The sequence below is a fragment of the Panthera onca genome, chromosome D3 (genome assembly GCF_046562875.1).
Source record: "Panthera onca isolate mPanOnc1 chromosome D3, mPanOnc1 haplotype 2, whole genome shotgun sequence".
Classification (NCBI taxonomy): domain Eukaryota; kingdom Metazoa; phylum Chordata; class Mammalia; order Carnivora; family Felidae; genus Panthera; species Panthera onca.
In genome coordinates, this window is record NC_138350.1 from 36,568,682 (window position 1) to 36,594,394 (window position 25,713).

Here is a 25,713-nt window from a genome sequence, read left to right on the forward strand (position 1 = left end):
AAGTTCATACAAAGAATTTGCATCTATCTGCAGTCACTGATTCTGACTTACTTTTACCAGAAACATTTTCATTCTACAAAAGGTCTACATGACAGCACAGAGGCAGTTTTGTCATGCATGTGACTAGGAATCTATTGTGTGTTCAAATCCCCTCAGTGGAATTTCAAGTCTCTCTATTACCGCCTAGTGGTAACTACTTATGGTGTCTTCACAGTGAAGAGAAGTAAGTTTTTGGGGCTCCTGTTGGCCCCTATTATTTTCTTTTTTTATATAGTACATATATAACATGCACACATCCTACATAAAAACACTTGAAGAACTTTCACAAAGTGAACATACCATGTAACCAGCCCCCATAGTCTAAAAAAAGAACTTCTTAGAAGCCACTATCATGGCTTCTTGGTCACTATCCCTTCCACCCTTACAGAAAGCCACTAACCTGGCTTCTAATACTATAGGTTACTTCTATTGGCTACTCCTGTTTTTTTTTTTTTTAACTGAAATATTTCTATCAAGTTAGTCGATTCTTACACGTATGAAATATAATACAGAAAGATTCTTCATACTCTTTGCCCACTTTTCCCCAAATGGTAAAAAAAATACAGTATAATGCTAGTTAGAATCCTGACATTGATACGATCCACCCATCTTCTTTAGATTTCCCATTTTACATGTACTCATTTGTATGCATGTGTGTATTAAGTTCAGTACAACTTGTACAGGTTCTTATCTACCACCAGAGTCAAGACACTGAGCAGCTCCAATATCTCCAGGTCCTTGTGTCACCCTTTTATGACCATACCCATCTCTCTCCCATAATCTGCCCTCCCCAACTTTTGGCAACTGCTAATCTACCCTCCATTTCTAAAATTTTGTCATTTCAAAATGTTATATAAATGGAGTGTTACGGTATGTAACCTTCCTCAACTGGCTTGTTCCCACCCTCAACATGGGTACTCCTTTTTAGTATGATTGGAAAGCTTCCCTTTAAGAACCTCCATCAGTTTTACTAGAAACCCTCAAACTGTACCTGCTGTTTAAATCTAATGGACAGATTTAAACTAGTGCTTCTCATCTTTTAAAAACCTCAGGGCAAATGTTTATCCTTTAATAAGTATGCCTAGACAAAAATTATCCTGATTTATGGTGCTTCAAGATGACTTAGGGCAAATGAGGAAAGGATTTTTTTTTTTTTTTTGTAAATAGAATTCTGATCTCAAGATTAATTAGCAGTAGGTTTTAAGAAAGACGACAGCAATGATGCCCGTTCAACTACATAAGCTTTATGTATAGGCTTTATATATAGGCATGTCGAAGCCCAGTGAAGCCTGGAATGGTATTCTAGGTATCTATAAAACTAACTTGCTATATTTTTTATTCTAATAAAAAGTAAACTCATTGAGTAAATGAAACCAAGATAGAAGATATCTATTAAGAATTCTATTTGTAGAAATTTCTTCAAAAAATAACCCTCCCCAAAAGAAAAAGAAACAAACCAAACATTTCTGTTATCAACAATTCTATGGTCTACTTAATTTCTTTCTCTACTTTTCACTTACTCTATTGGTAAAGTCCCCAAAATAACAGGTTCTAATTTTTCAAAAAAGCCAAGTTTGTAAATGCCTGGGAGTTACTTATCTGATAAAAGATCATCTTCCTTGTACAGAGACCTATACTCACTTTTACTCACCTGTTCTCATATTGAAATTTTGCCAGTATGTCTTTGGCTTTGGTGTGACTATTGAGTTGAATGGCCATGGACACCTTAGAGAGAAGTGGAGCATGGACCCTTATGACTCCTTCCGGCACGTCAGACTGCCAATGAGGAAAAATTCAGTACATTCTGTCAAACTAGGATGAATATCGCTTTAATGATTGCACTTTAAAGATGTGAAAATCAGTGGCATTATGAATTAGGAAAACATGTAAATATGACCAGTATTTAACCAGAATGAAACACTGCTTTCTTTTTAACAGGAGATTCACTAATGAGTAAACTTAACCTGGGATTTTACTTTTGTTACATACTTAAGGCACTTGCTATAGTCCCTTAAAATAATAAGACAAGTAACACTAGGTTATGACAAAATCTCATGTTTCTATCAGTTCATTTTGTGCCCTAAATAAGCTTACTTCAAGCAGGAGTCTGTATTTCAGTATATTTTAAGAAGAGTCACCTTCTGAAAAATTTGAGAATCAATTAGAAAATACAGCTTTTTAAAACCCTTTTTCTTTAGTTAGTAACAATGACTGGCTGGCCCAAGTTGAATTCCAGATGGGGATTTAAAACTTTATCCCTCAAAGTGTGCTGATAACACTCTGAAGAGCAGGTGTGGACTGCTGAGCATCTCTGGTTTCATATGACAAGACTGGCCTGGAGACCTGCCTTGGAGCTCTGATTAAATGAAATAGTCAGAGAATGGCACTTAGGTCTAATTAACATCAACTGATGTTTTTTCAGGACTGGAAAATTTCTTTTGTTTCAAAATTTGGAATGTTTTAAAAATGAATTCTCTGTCTAGATATGAACGGAAATAAATTTCTACCTGAGGATCTGGCTACTCCTTAGGCATTTTATCAATTTGAACATTCTCAAAAAATGGCATTGTTGATATAGAAAGTTTATGTTGAACTGACTCAATATATACCCTAGAAGGAATATATTATGGGTTGAATTGTGTCCCACAATAGATACGTTGAAGTCTTACCCCCCAGCAGCTGAGAATATAACCTTATATGGAAATAGGGTCACTGCAGATGTGATTAGCTAAGACAAGGTCATATGGAACAGAGTGGACGTATATCCACTATGGCTACCATCCTTCTAAGAGGAGAAGAGACACAGACACACACACAGCGTGTAAAGATGGACACAGAGATCGGAGTGATACATCTACAAGCTAAGGAACACCAAGGATTGCTGGCATCACCAAAAGCTAGGAATGATGTGAGAAACAGGTCCTTCTCTCAAGGCCTTCAGAAGGACCAACGCAGCTGACACCCTGATTTCAGAATTTTAGTCTCCAGAACTGTGAGAGAATACATTTCAATTGTTTTAAGCTGTTTAGTTTGTGGTGCTTTGTGACAACAGCACTAGGAAACTAATAGAAAATATTTTAAAATACAGTCAGTTCTTATGGTCCTTTTCTACTATTACCAGCAAGAACCAGGACAGCATGCCAGGGAATGGATGCTGAGAAAGTTGGACTTGGTGGGGGGAGGTGCAGAGCGTCCCCAGAGTCTTGGAGTCAAGACTATACTCCTAAAACCTTCTCTTGGTCATTTCATGCCCTTCCTCTCCCAGCTCCCCAGAAGCCTCTGTAAGATAAATTCCACATTCCTGACATTACTGAACCTGTGATCATAATCACATTTTCCCTATTAATATTTATAGTATTCATACTTGCGTACAGAATGCCTAGCCATACATTTTGAGTCATAAGTTAGCAGATTCTCTTCCTATACTATTCCTTCATGTGCCACATGAAATGCTAAGTCTGAAGGATGTTTCATGATCAAATTAAAAAAAAAGATATGGTACGGGAGGCGCCTGGGTGGCTCAGTCGGTTAAGCACCCGACTTCAGCTCAGGTCATCGTCTCACAGTCCGTGAGTTCGAGCCCCACGTTGGGCTCTGGGCTGACAGCTTGGAGCCTGGAGCCTGCTTCAGATTCTGCGTCTCCCTTTCTCTCTGCCCCTCCCCCATTCATGCTCTGTCTCTCTCTGTCTCAAAAATAAATAAACATTAAAAAATATTAAAAATAAATAAATAAAAATGATATGGTAAATATATCCAGAGAATATCATGTAGGGAGTTAATACTTAGAGAGGAAAGGAAATTACTTATTTTCTTACCATTCTTCTTGAAGAGGGTGATTTTTGTAGTACCTTTGAAGTCTTGGGGCTTATAACCTAAATAAAACACATTTAGTCCTCAGGATTAACATTAGGAAAACGAGCACGTGCTGCTATTAGAAGTGTAAACTGTCACAGTCTTTATGGAAAATATTTGGGGAATATTTATCAAAGTATAAAATGACCCAACAATGTCACATCTGTAAGTTTATCCTACAAATATACTTCATTTGTGAGAAATAATGTCTATACAATTTTGTTCACTGATGCATAAATCTTAACAGCGAAAGGCTGGACATGATCTAACCTTTCACCAATACGAATTGCTTACATAAATTAAGTTACATCTACAGAATGTCATGCAAAAGAAGCAAAGAAGGCTTTGTGAACTGATATAGAATGAACACCATGATTTCTTAAGTTGGTATAGCAAAACAAAGGACAACATTTCATGTATATTACCGTTCATGCTAAAAGGGGGAAGAACACTATTGAGAATTCAGCTCAGCTATCCATGGTGTTGCTGCCTCAGCATCCATTTTGTTTGGCCAAGCAGCCTGCAGTGACCTTAAATGGACACTGGTCCCTTGTGTAAGCCTTTGCCCTAGATAACAGCCTATGGAGTCACAAGCAAATCATAGAGTGCTATTATGACTTTCCCTGTAGCCCTTCTGATCAACAGTCTCCCCACCTCCCAAGGTTGTGCCCTTGTGTGAACCTTAGATAAGACCATAGTGGGGTTCGCAAAAATCCCACTCTTTTGGTTTGAATTGACCAAATTGGCCTTAGCCTGGGAACCCCAAAGCATTGCACCCATCGACTCTAACCAAGGAATGTGCCCCAGGTTCTGTCGCTCAGTCTATTTCTTGCCTTGACATGCACTTACAGCTCCTTGGGGGCATGCTTTGTACTTCCTCCAGAACCTCTGAGTAATAAACTTTTCTATTTCAATTTCTCTTATGGTTTGTTTTTGAGCTGTGATTCACCACCCAGTGCCTTTGTTCCACTTAACAAATGTTAATTTAACAACATCATAAGAAACATATGTTTATATTTGCTTGCATGTGCATAGTGCTTCTTTGGAAGTATATACGCCTGCATATTCCTGGGCACAACCACCCTGCCATGGTGACATGCTAGTAAGCTCATGGAAGCTCATGGAAGCTCATAGTAAACTCATGGAATAGACTTCAGTAGCCACACAAAACAAAGAATTCAAACTTCACGAAATTAGCTCAGCAGAAAAGTAACTAAACAAAGCAACAACAGCTACAACAAGAAGCAAGAAACCCTGGGGAGGAGGGGAGAATCTTATTTCCAGAGTTGCCACATTATAATATTTAAAATGTCCATTCTGCAACAAAAAAATTATGAGACAGACAAAAAACGTCAAGAAAATATGGCCCACAGACAGGAAAAAAGGAGTTCCAAAAGTTTCAAAAGAAACTCCTTTAGGAAACCTAGACAACAGACTTACTAGAAAGAGCCTTTAAATCAGATATTTTAAATATGTTCAAAGAACTAACGGAAACCATGTTTAAAGAACGAAAGGAACCACGAGAACCATATCTCACCAGATTGGGAATATCAAAAAACAAACAGAAATTATAAATAAGGAATCAAATGGAAATTCTGGACTGAAAAGTCCAACTGAAATAAAATATCCACTAGAGGAGCTCAACAGCAGATTTAAGGATGCAGAAGTAAAAAATCAGTAAACCTGAAGATAAGTCCATTGACACTATCCATCTGTGGAACAGGAACTAAAAATGAAGAAAAATGAACAAAACCTAAGAAGAATTACAGGATAACATCCCCCATGAAGTGCAACCAACACATACATAATGAAGAGTCCCAGAAGAAGAAAAGGAGCAGAGAATATTTGAAATAATAATGGCTGAAAACTCCCCAAATTTGCTGATAGACATTCATCTATCAATTCAAAAAGCTCAACAAACTCCAAATTGGATAAATGCAAAGAGATCCACAGGAAAATACATCATCATCAAATTGCCAAAAGACAAAGAACCTTGAAAGCAGCAAGGGAAAAGCAGCTCAACACACACAAGAGATTTTCAGTAAGATTAACAGTGATTTCCCAGCAGAAATCACGAAAGCCAGAAGACAATGGGATAACACACTCAAAGTGCTGAAAGAAAAAAAAAAAAAAGCCGTCAAGCAGAATTTTCTCTGGCAAAACAATACTTAAAAATTAAGAAGAGGCCTTCTAGATGCCATCCCCCGAGAGCTGCAACACGCCCACCCATGGTCAACCCCTCCATGTTCTTTAATACTGATGTTGCAATGTTTTTCCTTTGAGCTGTTCCAAATTCAACAGAAAACTTTCATGCTCTGAGCACTGGGGAGAAAAGATCAGGTTACAAAGGTTCCAGCTTTCACAGATTATTTTGGGATTTATGTGCCAGCGTGGTGGCTTCCCGTGCCATAATGGCACTGTCAGCAAGTCTACCTATGGGGAGAAATTTGTTGATGAGAATTTTATCCTGAAGCACACTGGTCCTGGCATCCTGTCCATGGCAAATGCTGGACCCAACACAAACGGCTCCCAGTTTTTCACCCGCACCGTGAAGACTGAGTGGCAAGCATAACGTGGAAGAGGGCATGAACTCTGTGGAAGTCCCAGAGCACTGTGGGTCCAGGAATGGCAACACCAGCAAAAACATCACCACTGTTGACTATAGGCACATCTAATAAATCTGACTTATGTTTTGTCTGAACCACCAGACCATTCCTTCTGTAGCTCAGAAGAGCACCCCTTAACCCCATCTGCTTAAAATAGCCTATGATCGGGGCACCTGGGTGGCTTAGTCGGTTAAGCGTCCGACTTCAGCTCAGGTCACGATCTCACGGTCTGTGAGTTTGAGCCCCGCGTCGGGCTCTGGGCTGATGGCTCAGAGCCTGGAGCCTGCTTCCGATTCTGTGTCTCCCTCTCTCTCTGCCCCTCCCCCGTTCATGCTCTGTCTCTCTCTGTCTCAAAAATAAATAAACATTTAAAAAAAAAAATAGCCTATGATCTTTGTGCTCTTGACACAATTCTTTAGCTTCCATATTTTCCTTATCCCCCTCTAAGTCCAGCTGATTTACAAAGTTAAGTTTATGATTATTAAATAAAAACTAAACAATCAAAAAATGAAGAAGAAATTAAGACATTCAAAGATAAATAAAAGCATTCCTAGTAGTACTGCCCTGAAAGAAATGTTAAGATAATCAGTCCTTCAGGCTGAGATTAAGGAACACTAGATAGTAACTTGAATCCGTGTGAAGAAATAAAGAACACCAGTAAAGAAAACTAGGTAGGTAAATATAAAAGGAAGCATTAATGTATTTTTAAAAACTCCAATTTTTTCTATCTAATTTAAAAGAAAAGTGCATAAAGCAATAATTATAAATCTGTGTTGATGGGCACACAATTTGTAAACATGCAACTTGTGGCAAAAGCAGCATAATGTAGGAGATATGGAGGTCTCTAGGGAGAGTATTTATACACTATTGAATTGAAGGTGAAATTAATATGAACTAGATTGCTACAAATTAAAATGGTACTTGTAATTCCCAACGCAACCACTCAGGAGATAATTCAAAAATGTGTAGTAGAAGAAATAATTGTTTCTTTCAACAAAAATACATAGTAAAATAGTTAAAGTGGTATATTAGGAAACACTTATACACAAATGAAGGCAGTAATGGAGGAACTGTGGAACAAAAGTCATATAAAACATACAGAAAAAAAAAAACACAAAGAATTGAAAGGATAAATAGTTCTGCAACAGCTAGAGACTTCAATACCTCACTTTCAATAACAGAAGAACTAGGCAGAAGATCAGAAAGAAAACAGAAACCTTCATCTAGACATAACAGACATCTATAGAACACTAGCAACAGCAGAATCTGTTTTTCTAAAGTACACATAGAACATTTTTCAGGATAGACAATATGTTTTTCAGGCCATAAATCTCAATGAATTTAAAAATACCAAATTAATATCAAGTCTATTCCCCACCCACAATGGAATTAAATTAGAATTCAGTAACAGAAGGTAATCTAGGAAATTCACAAACGTGTGGAAACTATACCATACGCTTAAATAATGAATGGGTCAAAGGAAAATTAGAAAGTACTTTGAGATGGACAAAAATGGTACACAATATACCAAAACATATCGGATAGAACGAGAGTAGTTCTCAGAGGAATATTTATAGACGTAAATGTCTACACTGAAAAAGAAAGAGCTCAAGTCAATAATCTAACTTTCTATAGTAAGAAACTAAAGAAAAAGGACAACTAAACTCAAACAAGCTTAAGAAAATAAATAATAAAGATCAGAATTTTAATAAGGAATAGAGAATAGAAAAACAAGAAAATCAATGGAACAAAAGTTGACCCTTAAAAAAAAAATCAATAAAATGGACAACCCTTTAGCTAGACTGATGGTGTAAAAAAGAATGAAGATTCAAATTATTACTCCAGCATATAATCAGGGACATTACCACCAACTCTACAGAAATAAAAAGAATTATAAGGGAACATCATTAACAACTTAGATGCTAATAAATTATATGCCAACAAATTAGATAATGTGGATGAAACAGACAAAATCCTAGAAACACACAAACTCTCAATACTGGCTCAAGAAGAAATAGCAAATCTGAATAGAGTTATAGCAAGTAAAAAGATTGAGTCAGTACTCAAAAAAACTCCTACAAAGAAAAGTCCAGGACCAGATGTTTTCACTGGTAGGTTCTACTATAATACCAATCATTCATTCATAAACTCTTCTAAAAAACAGAAGGTGGGGGGGCGGGGGGGGGGGGGCGCCTGGGTGGCTCACTTGGTTAAACGTCTGACTTCGGCTCAGGTCATGATCTCACAGCTTGTGAGTTAAAGCCCCACTATGGGCTCTGTGCTGACAGCTCAGAGCCTGGAGCCTGCTTCGGATTCTGTGTCTCCCTCTCTCTGCCCCTCCCCTGCTATTGCTCTTTCTCTGTATCTGTCTGTCTCTCTCTCTTAAAAATAAATAAACATCATGGGGTGCGCCTGGCTGGCTCGGTTGGTTCAGCATCCAACTTCAGCTCAGGTCATGATCTGGTTCGTGAGTTCAAGCCCTGCATTGGGCTCTGTGCTGACAGCTCAGCGCCTGGAGCCTGCTTCAGATTCTGTGTCTCCCTCTCTCTCTGCCCTTCCCCTGCTTGTGCTCTGTCTCTTTCTCTCTCAAAAATAAACATTAAATTTTTTTAAATAAATATTTAAAAAAAATTTTAAAAATAGAAGATGGAGCACTTCCTAACTCATTCTAAAGGCTAGTATTTCCCTGATACCAAAGTCAGACAAAGACACGACAAGAAATTAAAACTATAGATCAAGATCCCTTATGAATGTTGATGTAAAAATCCTCAAGCAACCTGTCTAGTAGCATATTAAAAGGACTGTATACCTTGACCAAGTAGGATTTATCCCAAGAACGCAGGATTAGTTCAATAAATGAAAACCAGTAAGTGTAATACATCATATTAATAGAATGAAGAGAAAAAACCCAATGATCATCTCAACAGATGAAGAAGAAGCATTGGACAAAATCGAACACCTTTTGATGGTAAAAACACCCAACAAATTAAGAACAGAGTTTTCTTGAAGCCCATCCATGTTACCACAAATAGCAAGATTTTGAAGGCATCATGCTAAGTGAGATAAGTCAGAGAAAGACAAATACTGTATGATCTCTCTTACCTTTGGAATCTCTAGTTCATAGATACAGAGAATGGATTGGTAGTTGCTGAGGTGGGGAATGGGGTACAAGAAGGAGAAATGGGTGAACTGTTTTTGTTTTTGTTTTTTAAATTTACATAAATTGAATTTTAAAAATGTAAGAAAAAAAAAGAATGGAATTTTCTCAAACCAATAAAGGCAATCTATGAAAAACCCACATACAACACCATACTTAATGATGAAAGACTGGGCTTTCCCCTTAAGATCAGAAACAAAACAATGATCTCTGCTCTTGCCTTCTTATTTAATATTCTACTGGAGTTCTAGCTGGGATAATTAAGCAAGAAAAATAAAAGGCACAAAGACTGAGAAGAAAGAAGGAAAATTATCTCTTTTCACAGATAATATGACCTTATATGTAGAAATCCTAAAGAATTAATACACATAAAACCAAACTTTTAGAGCCAGTAAATGAGTTTAGCAAAACTGCAGAATACAAGATCAATATACAAATATCAGTTGTATTTCCATACACAAACAATTAGCCATCCTAAAATGAAATTAAGAAAAACAATTCCAAGGACACCTCGGTGGCTCAGTTAAGTGTCCAACTTCGGCTCAGGTCATGATCTCGTGGTTTGTGGGTTCAAGCCCGGCGTTGGGCTCTATGCTGACAGCTCAGAGACTGGAGCCTGCTGCAGATTCTGTGTCTCCTTCTCTCTCTGACCCTCCCTGCTCATGCTCTGTCTCTCTCTCTCTCTCTCTCAAAAATAAATAAACATTAAAAACAGAAAAAGAAAACAATTCCATTTGCAATAGTACCAAAAAGAATAAAATACTTAGGAATAAATGTAATCCAGAAAGTGTAAGACTTATATATTGAAAACCATAAAACATTGTTAAAAGAAATTATAGAAAACCTAATAAATGGAAAGATAACCCATTTTCATGGGCTGGAAAATGTAATATTATTAAGATGGCAATATTTCCCAAATCTATCTACATATTCAATGAAATCTCTATCAAAATCCCAACTACTGTTGTTTTTTTCTTCCAGAAATGAGAAAACTGATCCTAAACCTGATATGGAAATTAGGGGACCCCAAATAACAAAAGTTATTTAAAAGAAAAAGTTGGAACTCTTAATTTTCAATTTCAAATCTTAAAACAAAGCTACAGTAATCAAAACAGTGTGTTGTTGGCATAAGGAGAGACATATAGATAAATGTAACAGAAGTAAGAGTCTGGAAATAACTACTACATCTATGGTCAATTTTCAACAATAGTGTCAAGACCATTTGTTGGGGGAAAGATTCGTCTTTTTAACAAAAGATGCTGAGATACTGGATAGCTACATGCAAAAGAAAGAACTTGTATACGCCTACTTCATATTACATACTACAAATAACTCAAAATGGAAGAAAGATGTAAATGTAAGAACTAAAACTAGAAAATTCCTGGAAGAACACAAAGAGTTCAAATCTTCATGACCTTAGATTTGACAAAGGATTGTTTGATATGACAACAAAAACCATGACCATCAAAAGAAATAGGAGATAAATTATACTTCATCATGACTAAAAACCTTTGTGCATCAAGGGACACAAACAAGAAACTGAGAAGACAACCCATGGAAGGGGAAATAATATTTTCCAATCATACATCTGATAAGGGACTTGTATCTAGAATATATGAAGAACCCCTACAACTTAATAGTAAAAGGACAACTGAATCAAAAATTGGGGAGGAAGCTAAATAGACATTTCTCCAAGGAAGATCCACAAATGGCCAACAGGCACATGAAAAGACGCTCAACATCATTAGTTTTCAGGGAAATGAAAATGAAAACCACAGAGCAGAAGGGAGTCTCCGGAGTCAAGCGCAGACTAGAGGCCCACGGAAGAGGCACAGGGGAAGTGCCCTGCAGGTCCTCACCACGCCAGGGACTCTCCAAAATGACCAAACGGAAGAATTCCCCTCAGAAGAATCTCCAGGAAATAACAACAGCTAATGAACTGATCAAAAAAGGATTTAAATAATATAACAGAAAACCACAATGAGGTACCACTTTATATGCCACTAGGATGGCTAGAATAAAACTTTCTGATAATAAGTTTTTGTGAGGATATGGAAAAATCTAAATCCTCACACACTACTGGTGAAAATGTAAAAATGGGGCAGTTGCTTTGGAAAACAGTCTGGCAGTTCCTCAGATGACTCAACATAGAGTTGCTTTATTACCCAGCACACACCCAAGAGAAGTAAAAACATATGTCCACATACAAACTTATAAATGTTTGTAGCAGCATTATTCATAATAAGCCAACAGTATAATCAACCCAAGTGTCCATCAATAAATGAATGGATAAAAAGATATGTGGAAATCCATATAATGGAATACTGTTTGGCCATGGTTCATGGATGAGCCATGAAATATAATGCTAAAGAAAATATACCAGTCACAGAAGACCACATATTATATGACTTAATTCATTAAAAGTCCCAAATAGGGAACTCTATAGAGACAGAAAGTGGATAAGCTGTTGCTTAGGACTGGCAGGAGGAAATGGTAGAGGTGTGCCTAGGGCGATGATAGCCAAAGGGTATGGTATTTTTTTCCAGGTGATGAAATGTTCTAAGGTTGATTGCATTGATGATTTCACATATCTGTGAATATACTAAAAACTATTGAATTTTACACTTTAAATAAAAAACTGTATGATATGAGGATTGTATCTCAATACAGTTGTTTATTTGTTAAACTATGCTAAAGCAAAAATTCTTTGAAATGCAATGAAGATTAAAGACTAATCTTGAAGACTAAATATTCTTTTATTATCCAATCACTAGAGAAATCGTTCTCTATTTATTAGACATACTAGATACTGGAATGCCCTAATTCTAGTTGACACGGGACTAAAAGGTTGACTTTTATCTTTTGTGAGAACTATTTTAGACTTAAGTACTTAACAGAGTATTAAATAATCTTCCAGATAGACCTATTTCAAGAACTTAAACCAGAAGCACATATTTCAACAAAATGGAAAGACCACAGTACTCTGTTATGAACGCCATTTCCATAATGTTTATGGTCACAAGACAGATATTTTGTGAGAATATTTTGGTTATAAATTACAAGCTACTTTGTGTTATGCTTTGAGGAATAAAAACCTGGGCAGTAACAACATTTGCGCCCTTAGTTTCTTGCCATTACCTCCCGTTCTATGGTCTTCCTCCTCAGCAGCTTTCTGACACTTGGGAGCTGCTTCTTTAACAGCATTGTAGCTTCGTTCATTCTTCTGACTTGCATGATTAGGAAAGATGGAACCTGGAGAAGAAACACTACTTGAATCGAAAGGAAAGTGTTTGGATTAAAACTCCCCGGTAGACTCCATCTTCAGTTATGGTAACTCCTTCTGGCCACTCAGTATCCTGGAAACAGACTGTGGCATTTGTCTTTACATTTTAGAGAAAATGAGAAGCACTCCTGTCTAAGAGGGGAAACATATTCAGGAACAGTCATGAAAGTATTTACAAAGATGCCACAGGCAGCCTGGGATGATCTTCTCATATTTCCTCCTGTGACTAAGGGTATCGCTCGCTCGTGGAGTCTTTACATTTCCCGGGTGCTGGTGGACTTCCAAAGAAAACATCACAGTCATCACACCGTTACTCACCTTCCACAGAATCTTTTGGTATTTAAGCATTAGGCGGATGATGTGGGCTGCAGTGTTTGCTAACTGTAGTTCTTCATAATCAGAATGTTTGCTTCGACTGAAGAAAAGGTTTGGTGCCATTACAGTAGAAATGTTCCATACACTCATTCGGTTTTTTGATTCGTTGGCAATCACTTTATTGAAGAATGTCATGAGGGCCTAGCAAGAAACGGCAGTCACACTCTTGTAGATTATCAAAAGGCACCACTAGGTGCTGTCATTCATTTCTATACCCGTTCATGGTGCCCTCTAGAAAACTGTCAGAACTACAGCATGGCTATATAGCATGATTAAATGTGTAATGCTGTCTCCTTTATTACTTAAAAGTGCTAATGAGATATGTGAACTGTTCACTCAATTGTCTGCTTCATGAAAGTATTCCATTTTTATAGCGTTTATTATATTGGAGTCTCTATAAGTAAAAGTTTGCATTGTTTTATTTTCTTTATCCAAAATGAGGTTGACAAATATTAAAGTTATGTAGTAAAACCGGGAAGAGGAAACACTGCAATTCAAATAAACATGAAGTGAAGTTTTGTTATGAAGGAAGAGAAGGAATCCTTAAAAACACCTTAATTAAAATAAAAATTAATGTTTATTTATTTTTGAGAGGCAGTGAGAGAGAATGAGCAGGGGAGGGGCAGAGAGAGAGGGAGACACAGAATCCGAAGCAGGCTTCAGGCTCTGAGCTGTCAGCACAGAGCCCGATGTGGGGCTCGAACCCATGAACTGTGAGATCATGACCTGAGCCCAAGCGAAGTTGGATGCTTAACTGACCGAGCCACCCGGAACCCCTAAAAACACCTTAATTTAAAGCATTGTGATTGAAAACTATTTACTGTTTCCTTGGGAAAGGAAAATCCATTTAAAAAAAAATGTGTATCTCATTAGTCAGTCCAAATGTAAACTCAATTGAAAAATTAAAAAATTTTACTTTCTGGGGGTCATTTTTCCATGCTTTTCAGTTTTCAAATCTTCAGCAGACCAAAGGGAAATGCTTACATGAAGTTGTTCTTGGCATTTAAAAAGAGAGAGAGAGGGAGAGAGAGAGAGAGGGGGAGATTTGAGAAAGCTTAAAGTTTGGCTAAGCCACCAAAGTACAGATACTTATCAGAACCTTCTGAAATTCACCAAGAGGGCTGAAATCTTTAAAAAAGAAAGAAAAGAGAATAAAAGATATTCTTTAGTTTTTCAAGTTTGAATCTGCTGTAGTATTCTTAATGAGAAAATGGGTAGCACATAATAGGAATTAATAGTTAACATTAATTTGAGGGTTTATTGTGAGCCAAGCATTATTCTTAATACTTCATATATATCACTGACTTTGTCATCATTACAAACCCTGTGAAGTGGGTACTATTATTAATTCTGTTTGACAGATGAGGAAGCTAATGAAAAAATTAAAGTAGCTTCACCCAATGTGAATTAAGTAAGTGGCAAAGCCAGGATTTGACCTGAGGAAATCTAATTCTTGAGTCAGAGCTCTTGACCTCTACCACACCAGCTTCAATCCTAGATCTAGTCACACTGTAGAGTGGGAAAAAATTTGTGTATTTGTGTGTGTGTGTGTGTGTGTGTGTGTGTGTGTGCGTGTGTGTATGTGTAACCTCTTCACCAGTCCCATGATGTTTTTGAGGATCTTGTTAGAAAAGTATCGAATTACTTGTTTCTGAACAAAATATCTGATACCAGATGCATCCTTTTTTCCCTTTATATATAAAAGAACATTGTTGAACACAAACCCCAAAAACAAGCTAATAAATTTCCAGCTTTTGAAAAATTATTGAATTACATTAGACACAGACATTCTTATGTCATATCCAATTCCCATCCTTGGGCTGAGGATATGATATAATTGACATACATTATAATTGACCTAGATATTTTTATTAGGTAGGAGGAAAGGTCCTCACCAAATTGAAATGTCTGATAAGAGGCAGCAGAAAGAATCACCTTTGTTTTCAAGCGTTATGTTTACTGGCCTCAAAATTACGGGCTCTTTCCAGCTCATCTTAACTCAGTTTCATTTCAAAGATTCCAAACACCTGTTGTACTTATAACAAATTTCCCACTGTATACAGAATCATTACAAAATAACAAGAGGACCTTTTGATTTTTGCCAACATACAGCAAAGAAATAAATCTGAAATAAAGCGAAGAATATTCGGGAGAATAATGCAGTATGATTCGATTAAATGTTCTATTATATATTAATGGAGAAATTATTTTTCGGAGTCTAATTTTCCTAATCTGTAAAATGAGGAGACCCTATCAGGTGATCTCCAAAATTCCAAGATCTTAGGATTCTTTAATTATTTTTGTAAACTTTAAGACCCAAACATTTTACAAATTTCATTTAAATCAGTGATTTCAAATTTCCTCCATGAGTACACTCCTTGGATCTTTTGCCACTAGATTGGAGTGAGCAGCTTATAGAGTTTTATATTCTGCAGCTTACAAAATGGTCTCATTTACTTCTAACATTACGTGCTTCTCCTCCTGCTAACCCTAGCCTGGTGCCGGGCACTAGACAGATACTCAGTACCTCTTAATGGATTGAATGAATAGAACTGAAATGTTCAAAGAAGATTCCAGGATTTACATTCTTTCCTGCCTTCCTCAGGAGAACACCAGTGGGAATGCGCAAAGACAATTATAGGTTGGCAGTGTGCTGAGCTGGCTTAGTCAGTTGTCATCTTGGGTTCCATTTTTCCATCTGAACCATTTTCTCTAAGAAGGGCCAATCACAGACCATGAGGTTGATACCACATACCTGAGCTGTGTCTCTGTTGGCATCGGGCAGGGCCATGACCATGAGGTGTAAAGCTTGAAACTGTACTTTGATGGGAGGCCCTCCTAACAAGAAAACAGAAATAACCACACATTTTGAACAACACTGAAGCATTCTGACAGCATTTCTTCCTAACATCTGGTGGCACAGGAGGGCTCCTGACAGCTTTCAGTGGTAAAGACTCAGGTTTTGTGCCCAACAATGTAAATTTGTTAACCTGGACAAGAGCCTCAGTCTATCAACTCCTTTTTCACATCCCATGATGCCACTGTAGAGACAGGTGGCCAGTGAGAGCCTCAAAATAATTCTAGATTTGTATAACATTTCCCTTTTCAAAGTACTTCCAGTGGCCCTGCTTTACTTGTATGCTATAAACAGAAGGTTTAAAAGCTCAAGTCAACAGAAAGTAAATCTTGTTTCCACATGATGAGGCAGCAAAGTATAATTATTAGGAGCACAGATTCTAGAACCAGGTTCAAATCCTGCATCTACTACTAAGTTACTGAATGACCTTGGGCAGGCTATTTAAGCCCTCATTGCTACTATTTTACCATCTGTAAAATGGGAGTAGTCATACCTACCTCATTTGGTTGTTACAAAGACTAAATGAGTTAGTATGTATAGCGTTTGCATCAATGCCTGTACATAGTTACCTCTGTATGTGTCCGTTCTTTTTATTATGATTAATGACACTTATTCTAGATCTACAGTTGGATCTCCAGATTCTTGAGTATTTTATTCCTGGATAATGACAGAAGATGGCGCCAGAGGGCTGGCATTCATACTTGAGTATTCTCAAAACTGGCTTTTTTCCCCGTTTTAGGGAAAGAATTTTAGGGATTCCATCCACAACTGGATAATCCACAACCAGCTGTGCTGAAAATGTAGCGCATATCAGAGCATTCTAGGCTTTTCTTTGTCTCTCTGTATTCTCTTCACAATAGTCTCTTGGTGGGGAGTTCCTGAAGGGAAGCATTATGTTCTAGCATCCCTGGAGAGTTTTCAAGTTGAAGTAAAATCTATTTATATTCAGTGGATAAAAGGTAGTCAACTGCCTATAAGGCTACTTAGCTTTACAGCAGTGGAAACACTCTTGTGACAAGCTACTGGGTTACAGGAGATGGTGCACATCCTAGTTAGCAGTAGATGACTAATGTATATAATCATGTAACGGACAAACAGTTGGGAACATTATTATAGGGCTGTATCATTCTCTTGGCATAATCCCCATGTGGATTTTTAGAAATTTATGTAAAACTTGTAAACAAGAATGACACAGGTTCAGGATGTTTTTGAAAATGGCCAATGTACACTGATGTGAGTTTACCTGATTAATAGGAACTATCAGGAGCATATCTCAGTATAAAGCACTGAGGGACACATAAGGCATTATTTTAATGCATAAACTGCAGGCTAATCTTCTCATGCAACCAAAAGTGTTCTTTGGCTGGCTGGGGGAACAACAAATGCAGCTGCAGTTTCTGTATTTCTACTAATTTCAGAGCAATTATGAAAATACTTTTAAGACTAAAACTCTGTAAACTGGCAAATAATCTATTTTCATTTTATTTAGGTAACTTGCCCCTACACCATTTCGTGGTTAACCGTTTTGTAGTTAATTCATTTACTGCACCCTGGTTAGGATTATTTTCCCAGGAAGTTATTAACTTTTCATAAAAGCATCTAACGCTTGATGGATGAACTATTAGTCTTTTAATCTTGTGGACAATTTTGGGGCCAAGTTTGGGAAGAGAAAGCAATTACACTCAACGATTACATTCTCCAAACCCCATTTTAGAGAATAAAGAATGGCAGCTTAAACACACGTATCCACAATTTCTTCCTTCAGAAAATCTCGTTATAACTAGAGCTTACACTAAGGTAGCAAAAAGGCCATTTTCCCTGCTGGTAGGAGTCCAGAACTCTGGGCTTCCTGCGGGGTCGGCTGCTATCAAATCAATCACTGCAACATAGTATTTTTCACTTTCAAAGTCATACAAAGAAACGTGGACTCCTCTGTGAACCTTTTCAGGATATTTTCCAGATTTTCTCCCTTCAGTGAGGTGTACTGGCTGCGGTCAGATGGGGAACAACGATGCTACAGAAACTAGTGTATTTGTATACCTTTCTTAATAGGATTCTCTGACCAGATCTGGCATAATTTTATAATACCAAGAAGCCACAAACACAATAAAATCCTCTGTGGCACCACTTTGTTTTAACGAAATTATTTAGTATATACACGACAGATTAAAGTAAAGATAATACTTCTGCAGCCCATTTTCCAGGAGAGCAAACTATGCAAAAAATCCTATTTTGGGGGGCTTATAAACTGAAGGGAGGAACTCTTGCTTCTGTATGGCTGAGTAAGCTCCTTCCTGACCAATCCTCCTGAAGGGAACTATAAACGCTGGACAAAATGCAAAAAACAACTCCCTAAGGCAGTGGAGAATTAATAAAAGCAGGCAGATTTAGAAGACTGGACACCTGGAATTAGAGAATGGCACAGGGAGAGTTTCCCACTTCTCTAGCTTTTAGTCTGAGGTCAAGCTATAGTCAGTATTGCATGAGGTAGCTAAAGCTCCAAAAGAAAACTCCAGTCTTTCTGTCCTCAACAGCTAAAAGACAGGATTCAAGATGCCTACAACCACTGGGAAATTATGGGCAAAGGCCCTGATTCTGGCATAAAGTCCTGGCTGACCTAAACCAAGAATGTATGGAGTAGCACAGGTAAGGATTAAATAACTAGACTGATGGTTGAGCTGCTTCCAAAAGACCACTGGCAATTTGAGTTCAATTTGGGTCGAAATAAATGGTTGGCTTAAATACAAACAAACAAACAAATGACAAAAACCATAAGAGAACTCCAAACCTCACTCTTTGGGGAAATTATGGAACACAGAGTCTCCGAAACACAATATTTACACTGTTCAGGATACAGTTTAAATTTACTTGACATGCAAGAGTGGTGCATTCTCAAGGGAAAAGACAATCAACAGAGACCAACCTTGAGATGACCCACATCTGTGGGGATTAGCAGACAAGGATTCCGAAGCATCTATCATAACTATGTTCGGTGATGTGAAGGAAAGTATTCTGATAATGAATGAAACGATAGGCCATCTCAGCAAATAAATAGAAAATACTTAGGGGCACCTGGGTGGCTCAATCGGTTGAGTGTCTGACTTCGGCTCAGGTCATGATCTCATAGTGCGTGGGTTCAAGCCCTGAGGTGGGCTCTGACAGCTCAGAGCCTGGAACCTGCTTTGGATTCTGTGTTTCCTTCTCTCTCTGCCCCTGCTTTACTCACTATCTGTATCTCTCTCCTTCAAAAATAAACATTAAAAAAAAGAAAGAAAATACTTAAAAAGGAGGCAAGAATATGACAAAAGAGGCAAAAATATACAATGAGGAAAAGATAATCTCTTCAACAAATGGTGCTGGGATAACTGGACAGTCACATAAAAAGAATGAAACTAGACCCCTGCCTTATGCTATACACAAAAATGAACTCAAAATGGATTAAAGACCTAAATGTGAGACCTGAATCCATAAAAATTCTAGAAGAAAGCACAGGCAGTAATCTCTTAACATCAGCCATAGAAACACTTTTCTAGATCTATCTCCACAGGCAAGGGAAACAAGAGCAATATTAAACTATTGGGATCACACCAACATAAAATACTTCTGCATAGTGAAGAAAATCATCAACAAAACAAAAAGGCAACCAACTGAATGGGAGAAGGTATTTACAAAGGGTATATATGATAAGGGGTTAGTATTCAAAATATATAAAGAACTTATATAACCCAACCCCCCAAAACCCCAAATAATCTGATTTAAAAAATGGGCAGAGAACCTGAATAGACATTTCCCTAAGAAGACATACAGACATAAAAATGGCCAACAGACACATGAAAAGATGCTCAACATCAGTAATCATCAGGGAAATGGAAGATCAGAACCACAATGCGATATCACCCTACACCTGTCAGAATGACTAAAATAAAAAACACAAGAAATTACAAGTGTTAGCAAGGATGTGGAGGAAAAGGGACCCTCGTGCACTATTGGTGGGAATGCATACTGGTACAGGCACTGTGGAAAACAGCATGAAGGGTCCTAAAAAAAAATTGAAAAGGTAAATACCATATGATCCAATAATTCCAGTATTCAACTAATAAAAATAAAAACACTAATTCGAAAAGATATATGCACCCCTATGTTTATTGCAGCATTATTTACAACAGCCAAGACAGGGAAGCAACCCAAGCATCCACTGATAGATGAATGGATAAAGAAGATGTGGTGTGAAAAATAAAATAAAGAAGATGTGATGTGTGCATGTATGTGTATATACACATTCGACGTATACCATGTGTGTATGTATATACATATATACATACAATGGAATATTATTCAGCCATAAAAAAACAAAATCTTGCCATTTGCAACAACATGGATGGATCTACAGGATATAATACTAAGTGAAATAAGTCAGAGAAAAAAAGGGTCACATAATTTTACTCATGTGCAATTTAAGAAACTAAATGAACACAGAAAAAGAGAGACAAACAAAAAACCGGACTCTTAAATATAGAAAATAAACTGGTGGTTGCCAGAGGGGGGTAGGCAGGGAAGGGATGAAAAATATAAAGGGGATTAAGAGTACACTTATGATGAGTGCTGAAAAATGTATGGAATTATTGAATAATTACACTGTATACCTGAAACTAATATAACACTGTGTATTAACTATAATTCAGTTTTAAAAAAGCACCAACTAGAAACTCTAGAACTGACAAAACACAGTATCTGAAACACAAAAAGAATGAAGCTAACTAGCTCTTCTCTGTTTCTTTGAGAGTTTCTCTCATAAAACAAAACACTACCTCATACGAAGAAAAGAGATACTGGTCACAGATGGCATGTGAATTAAAGCTTAAGAAAAAAACCTGCCTTGCCTATCATATTCTCTTCTATGAAGACCCAAAGGATTATATTATGAATCTGGTTTAGTTAAAATTTTTAGACTTAGAACCTATTAATATTTAGGACAAGTTTTGTCATAAAACTTAGAACCTGGCCATTATTTTCTTTCTGGTGGTTTTAAGGATTTTATAGTTCTGGTAAACCTGCAGAAAGCTGTAAACTGGCAGATATAGATATCATTTGTTAGGCTCACACAGTGTTTTCACATTTGAATCTGTGGCTGATATTTTCAAATTAACAGTTTCCCCATTAAAGTGTGGATTTTGGCTCTCACTCCCGCATGGTAACCATTATCTAGAGTTGAGCAGTGGCCAACCTCTTTATATGGGGTGTGTCCTTTCTGTTTGTCCCTGGTGTTTTCTGTCCATGTGGAATTGCCATTTATTTAAGGCTTGTACACAGTTAGGCTTGTGACCCCCGAGTTCCTCAGGTTAGCAGGCAAAGCCCCCATCTTGTAGCCCCATTCTACTTTCCTAAATCTCTCTTTTGTCACATCTCTACAATAGTCAACCCTGAGGCTGAAACCATGCCAAATTATTCCCTCACTGCCAAATACAACACACACTTTCCAGTTTCCATGCTTTTATCCAAGTTCCTCACTTAAGGCCTAATCTAGGGGACTGTAATTTTCAAAAACACTATAGTGATATTGTAATTTTCAGAGACAAAACATCTTCTGTGTAGCCTATATTGTGTGTTACACATCATCAAACCCAGGACTTCAGATTTAAAGAAGGGAGAGACCTTCTATATTTGGAAGGACTATTACACATGAGGCACAATTCTAGATGTCTTCATTCAATAACCATATCAACCCTGACAAGCAATTATTATACGTAATTTGTAGGTACAGCAATGAAGCTGAGAAAGGTTGATTACACGGCTAACAGATGGCTGAGCACGAATTCAAATCTCAAGAGCCTGACTTTCAACAATCTTCTCTTTTAACAATTACAAAACCCTCTAACTTTTATCTACCAAACTTAATATATAAATATGAAAAGAGATGATTTTCTACCATCGAACTCAATACTTCACTAAGCACTTCCAGGAAATAGCAAATCTGTACATTTACGACCACATGTGATTATGCATTTTTCTTCTGCTCTGTGGCACTTTATTGACCTGATATGTTAGTCCGTTCACACTTAACTTCTTCTACCTACTTTCCATTAGAGTGATGAAGGCAGGTATATATTCCACGGGGAAGAGAGAGGTGGGTAGTTCTCTGAAAAATGCTTTCAACATTACTGCAGCTTCTCTATGGCACATTCTGTCCCATTTAAATTTATCAGAATTAAACTTGGCATCCAGTTCTTCACGGTATTGCTGAAAATCAAGAAAAACAGTCAACATTCAAGGCGTTTTTTTTTGTTTTTTTTTTTACCACCTGACCCCCTTTTTCCCTTATAAAAACTGTCATTACATAAATTATTTTTGTAAACAGGTTGAAAAGCCAACATCTCCAAAGCCTTACTTTTTCAACATAATTAATGAACTGAAATAGCTATTTCTGAATGAATTCTTCTAAAACCTTTTAAGAATAATGTTAATATGGGGCGCCTGGGTGGCTCAGTCGGTTAAGCACCCAACTTTGGCTCAGGTCATGATCTCATGGTTTGTGGTTTTGAACCCTGCGTCAGGCTCTGTGCTAACAGCTCAGAGCCTGAAGTCTGCTTTGAATTCTGTGTGTGTGTCTCTCTCTCTTCCCTTCCTCCACTTGCTCGCTCTCTCTCTCCCAGAAATAAATAAACATTTAAAAAAAAGAAAAGAATAAGGTTAATCTTGGGGCCCTTGGGTGGCTCAGTCAATGAAGCATATGGCTCTTGATTTCAGCTCAGGTCATGGTCTCATGGTTTGTGAGACAGAACCCCATGTCGGGCTCTGTGCTGACAGTATAGGGCCTGCTTGGGATTCTCTCTCTCCCTCTCTGTCCCTCCCCCATGCACACATGTGTGCACGCACAGTCTCTCACTCTCTCTCTCTCTCTCAAGTTTTTTGTTTCTGTGGTTTTGGCAGAATATCACCTATCCCCACAGGATAAATGTACTGATTTGACAAAGCCTTCACTACCCTTTTTTTTGTCATAATCTCTTCTTTCTGCCACCCTTGTCATCTACTTCTAAATTAGAACAAGAATGTATGCCTCTCAACTAGTTCTCATGCAGAACAAAAAATATCCCAATAAAGGAACTGTGACCTCACTGCAACATGCAAATCAATGACATCATCCTGGAGCAGTTACAGTGAAGTTTTAAGCCATGTCTTCCACATGTTTGCACGCTTGCCCAATCCTTCATAAGGTTTGGAACACTGTGCAAGTACTTTAAAAAAATTACTAAGCCTCCCTAAGTTTTAGCTGGGTTATACATTTTTCTTATGATTCATTTGATTATCAGTGCCACCATTCTCCACGATTCTTTTTCAAAGCCAAACTCATATCCTACTAACCCCGTTGAACTACATACAGAGTTTGCCTATTAATACTAGGTAGTTGTGGTCAGTTCCCCAACTGACACTACTCCAAAGAGAGAATTTTGAAAACCCTCAGTTTCTTTGAGGCCTCTGCTTTATTTACTGAGTGCTTTGAGTCACACACAGTCAGAGTCAGTCTGCGCATCCGACCTTTCCCAACCAAGTTGCTGCACATTAACCAGTCCAGACACTAATGCTCTCATCATTCCCTGAGCCCACAACACTGGGGACACTCTGGCAGGACACAGTCCTTACAGAGACAGACATGATTCCAAGCCACCCTCTAGCCCTTACTAATGACAGCAAAAGGAGATTTTTTTTCTTGTCCTTGAGAAGCTCTCAATCTAATAGGAATAATAGAGCAAATAAAGCAATGTTTTGCTGATAAATACACTCTGTAAAGCACTGAAGCATACATATAAAGGCTTTCCTAGAATAAAAGAAGTAGAGAATAGACTGGGCTCTGGTAAGAGGAGGATGCATGAGATCCATTCTCTGCCTTTGACCATCTTGTGGTCCAGTGAATGGGACTGTCTTGTGAGTTCACGATGTAACTCAGAGCACATACTAGATGCACTGCAGCCATGAAAGAGGAGAATCTAACTCTTCTCAGGCCAGCTCTCGAGTCTGAGGAGCTTGTCAGGGGAGGAAGAAACAGAAGGATACTCCAAGACAGCAGAAAGCGCTCTAGTGGTGGTTCACATGCAAGGAGACCCACTGTGTTTGGGGAACTCCAATTAGTTCAGTGTTGCTGAAGCATCACGGGCAAGGAGGAGAGAGAGAGAGTTGAGGCTGGGGGGCAATCCAGAGCCGACCCTCAGGGGACTGAACTTTATTCCATGGGCCATGAGGCAACAAGGAACACGTCCGAGCAAGAGAACAACAAGGTGAGATTGATCTTTTCTGACAACCAGATGGGAAAGTGATTTGGAGGAGAATAGAGCTTGGTGCTGACTGGGGAATGGACTAGAAGCAAGGAGACTAACTACTGGGCCATGGCACCATTTCTGGAAAATGGGGGACTAACCTAGATAAGCAGCCAGAAGACAGAAAGGAGAGGTGGCACTGAAGAAATGACTGAGAGAGAAAATTCTCAAGAATCAGTGATGGGTTATTCAGAGGAGACTTAACAGTCCAAGATGACTCTGATTGCGAGCCTGCGTCATGGGTAGAGGGAGGTGGTGTTAACAAGAAGGCCAGGGAAAGCAGCAAATGACTTCCATCCATTGCCTGGTGCCACTGCCACACAAAGCAAAGGGGAAACAGATTTCAAGGAGACAGGAAGCACCAGCGTGAACAGAATAATTCAAATTCATCTCCCACGTCCCTCTGCTGTAGGAAGCTGTCTGAAACGTAACGTGACTACCATTCTAACCTGTCAGCTGTTCCCTGCGGCTTAAGAGGCAACATGGCTCCAGAACCAAGAACAGGCTCTATGACCAGACTCTTTAGGTTTTCATCCCAGTTCTACAACTGACTAATTCTAAGGCCTGTGCCCCACATTTCTGTGTAATAGGGATATTGAAATGACTTCACAGATTAAATCAGATCATACAACGTAAAGCTCAGGGGAGAGGGCCCGCCACACAGTAAGCACTCAATAAATGCTGGCTGTTCATAACTCCCCCCTCCTCTTGGTCTGTAATAACCTTTAGTATTATTACTATGGGAAGCCCATGCATATGCAGTTATTTGGGTCATAGTATCTCTTCATCTTGTCTGGATGGCTAGTATAAAACAAAACTGAGAGAAAGAATGTCCTCTCTTCCTTCTGACTAAAGCAAACTGAGGGACATAGGGGCAGAGCTAACATTTCCACGGCGGTCCTAAACATGAAGCCATATAAACCAGGCGTTGGATTTAGTTTGCCAAAGACAGGAAGCATTTAAAGTTTAAAGAAGTCATGTTTTCTGTCCAGTGTTAATGAGAAAACTAGGCAAGGGTCAGATGCCACGTCCTTAAATCTGCTCTGAGCAAATACAGCCTGCTTCCATTTCAGAGGCTGTTTTATGAAAATGTAAATGACCCACCTTCAGCTTCAAAAACCAGATCAGGAAGGGAAACTAGCAGACCAAGTAACATAATTATGAAACACTGAGAGCAGCTAGTCACAAAAAAAGAGAACCTCGCATGTCAAACAATCTGCCTTCTTCCATAAAAT

General features: G+C 38.1%; 1 protein-coding gene across 7 annotated transcripts in view; it reads right to left on the minus strand.

Annotated features, from left to right (window-relative positions):
• The window catches only part of ARHGAP28 (Rho GTPase activating protein 28), a 189,288-nt gene that overhangs the window by 11,568 nt on the left and 152,007 nt on the right, over positions 1-25,713 (minus strand). For 6 of the 7 annotated variants that reach the window (XM_078435410.2, XM_078435409.2, XM_078435408.2 and 3 more), the window contains 6 exons: positions 22,244-22,406; positions 16,068-16,150; positions 13,256-13,453; positions 12,793-12,906; positions 3,855-3,911; positions 1,691-1,815 (listed from right to left, as the gene is read on the minus strand). In XM_078435410.2, the coding sequence (XP_078291536.1) occupies positions 1,691-1,815; positions 3,855-3,911; positions 12,793-12,906; positions 13,256-13,453; positions 16,068-16,150; positions 22,244-22,406 (740 nt within the window). The remainder of the gene's footprint in view (positions 1-1,690; positions 1,816-3,854; positions 3,912-12,792; positions 12,907-13,255; positions 13,454-16,067; positions 16,151-22,243; positions 22,407-25,713) is intronic. The other variant, XM_078435414.2, reaches the window with a different exon arrangement.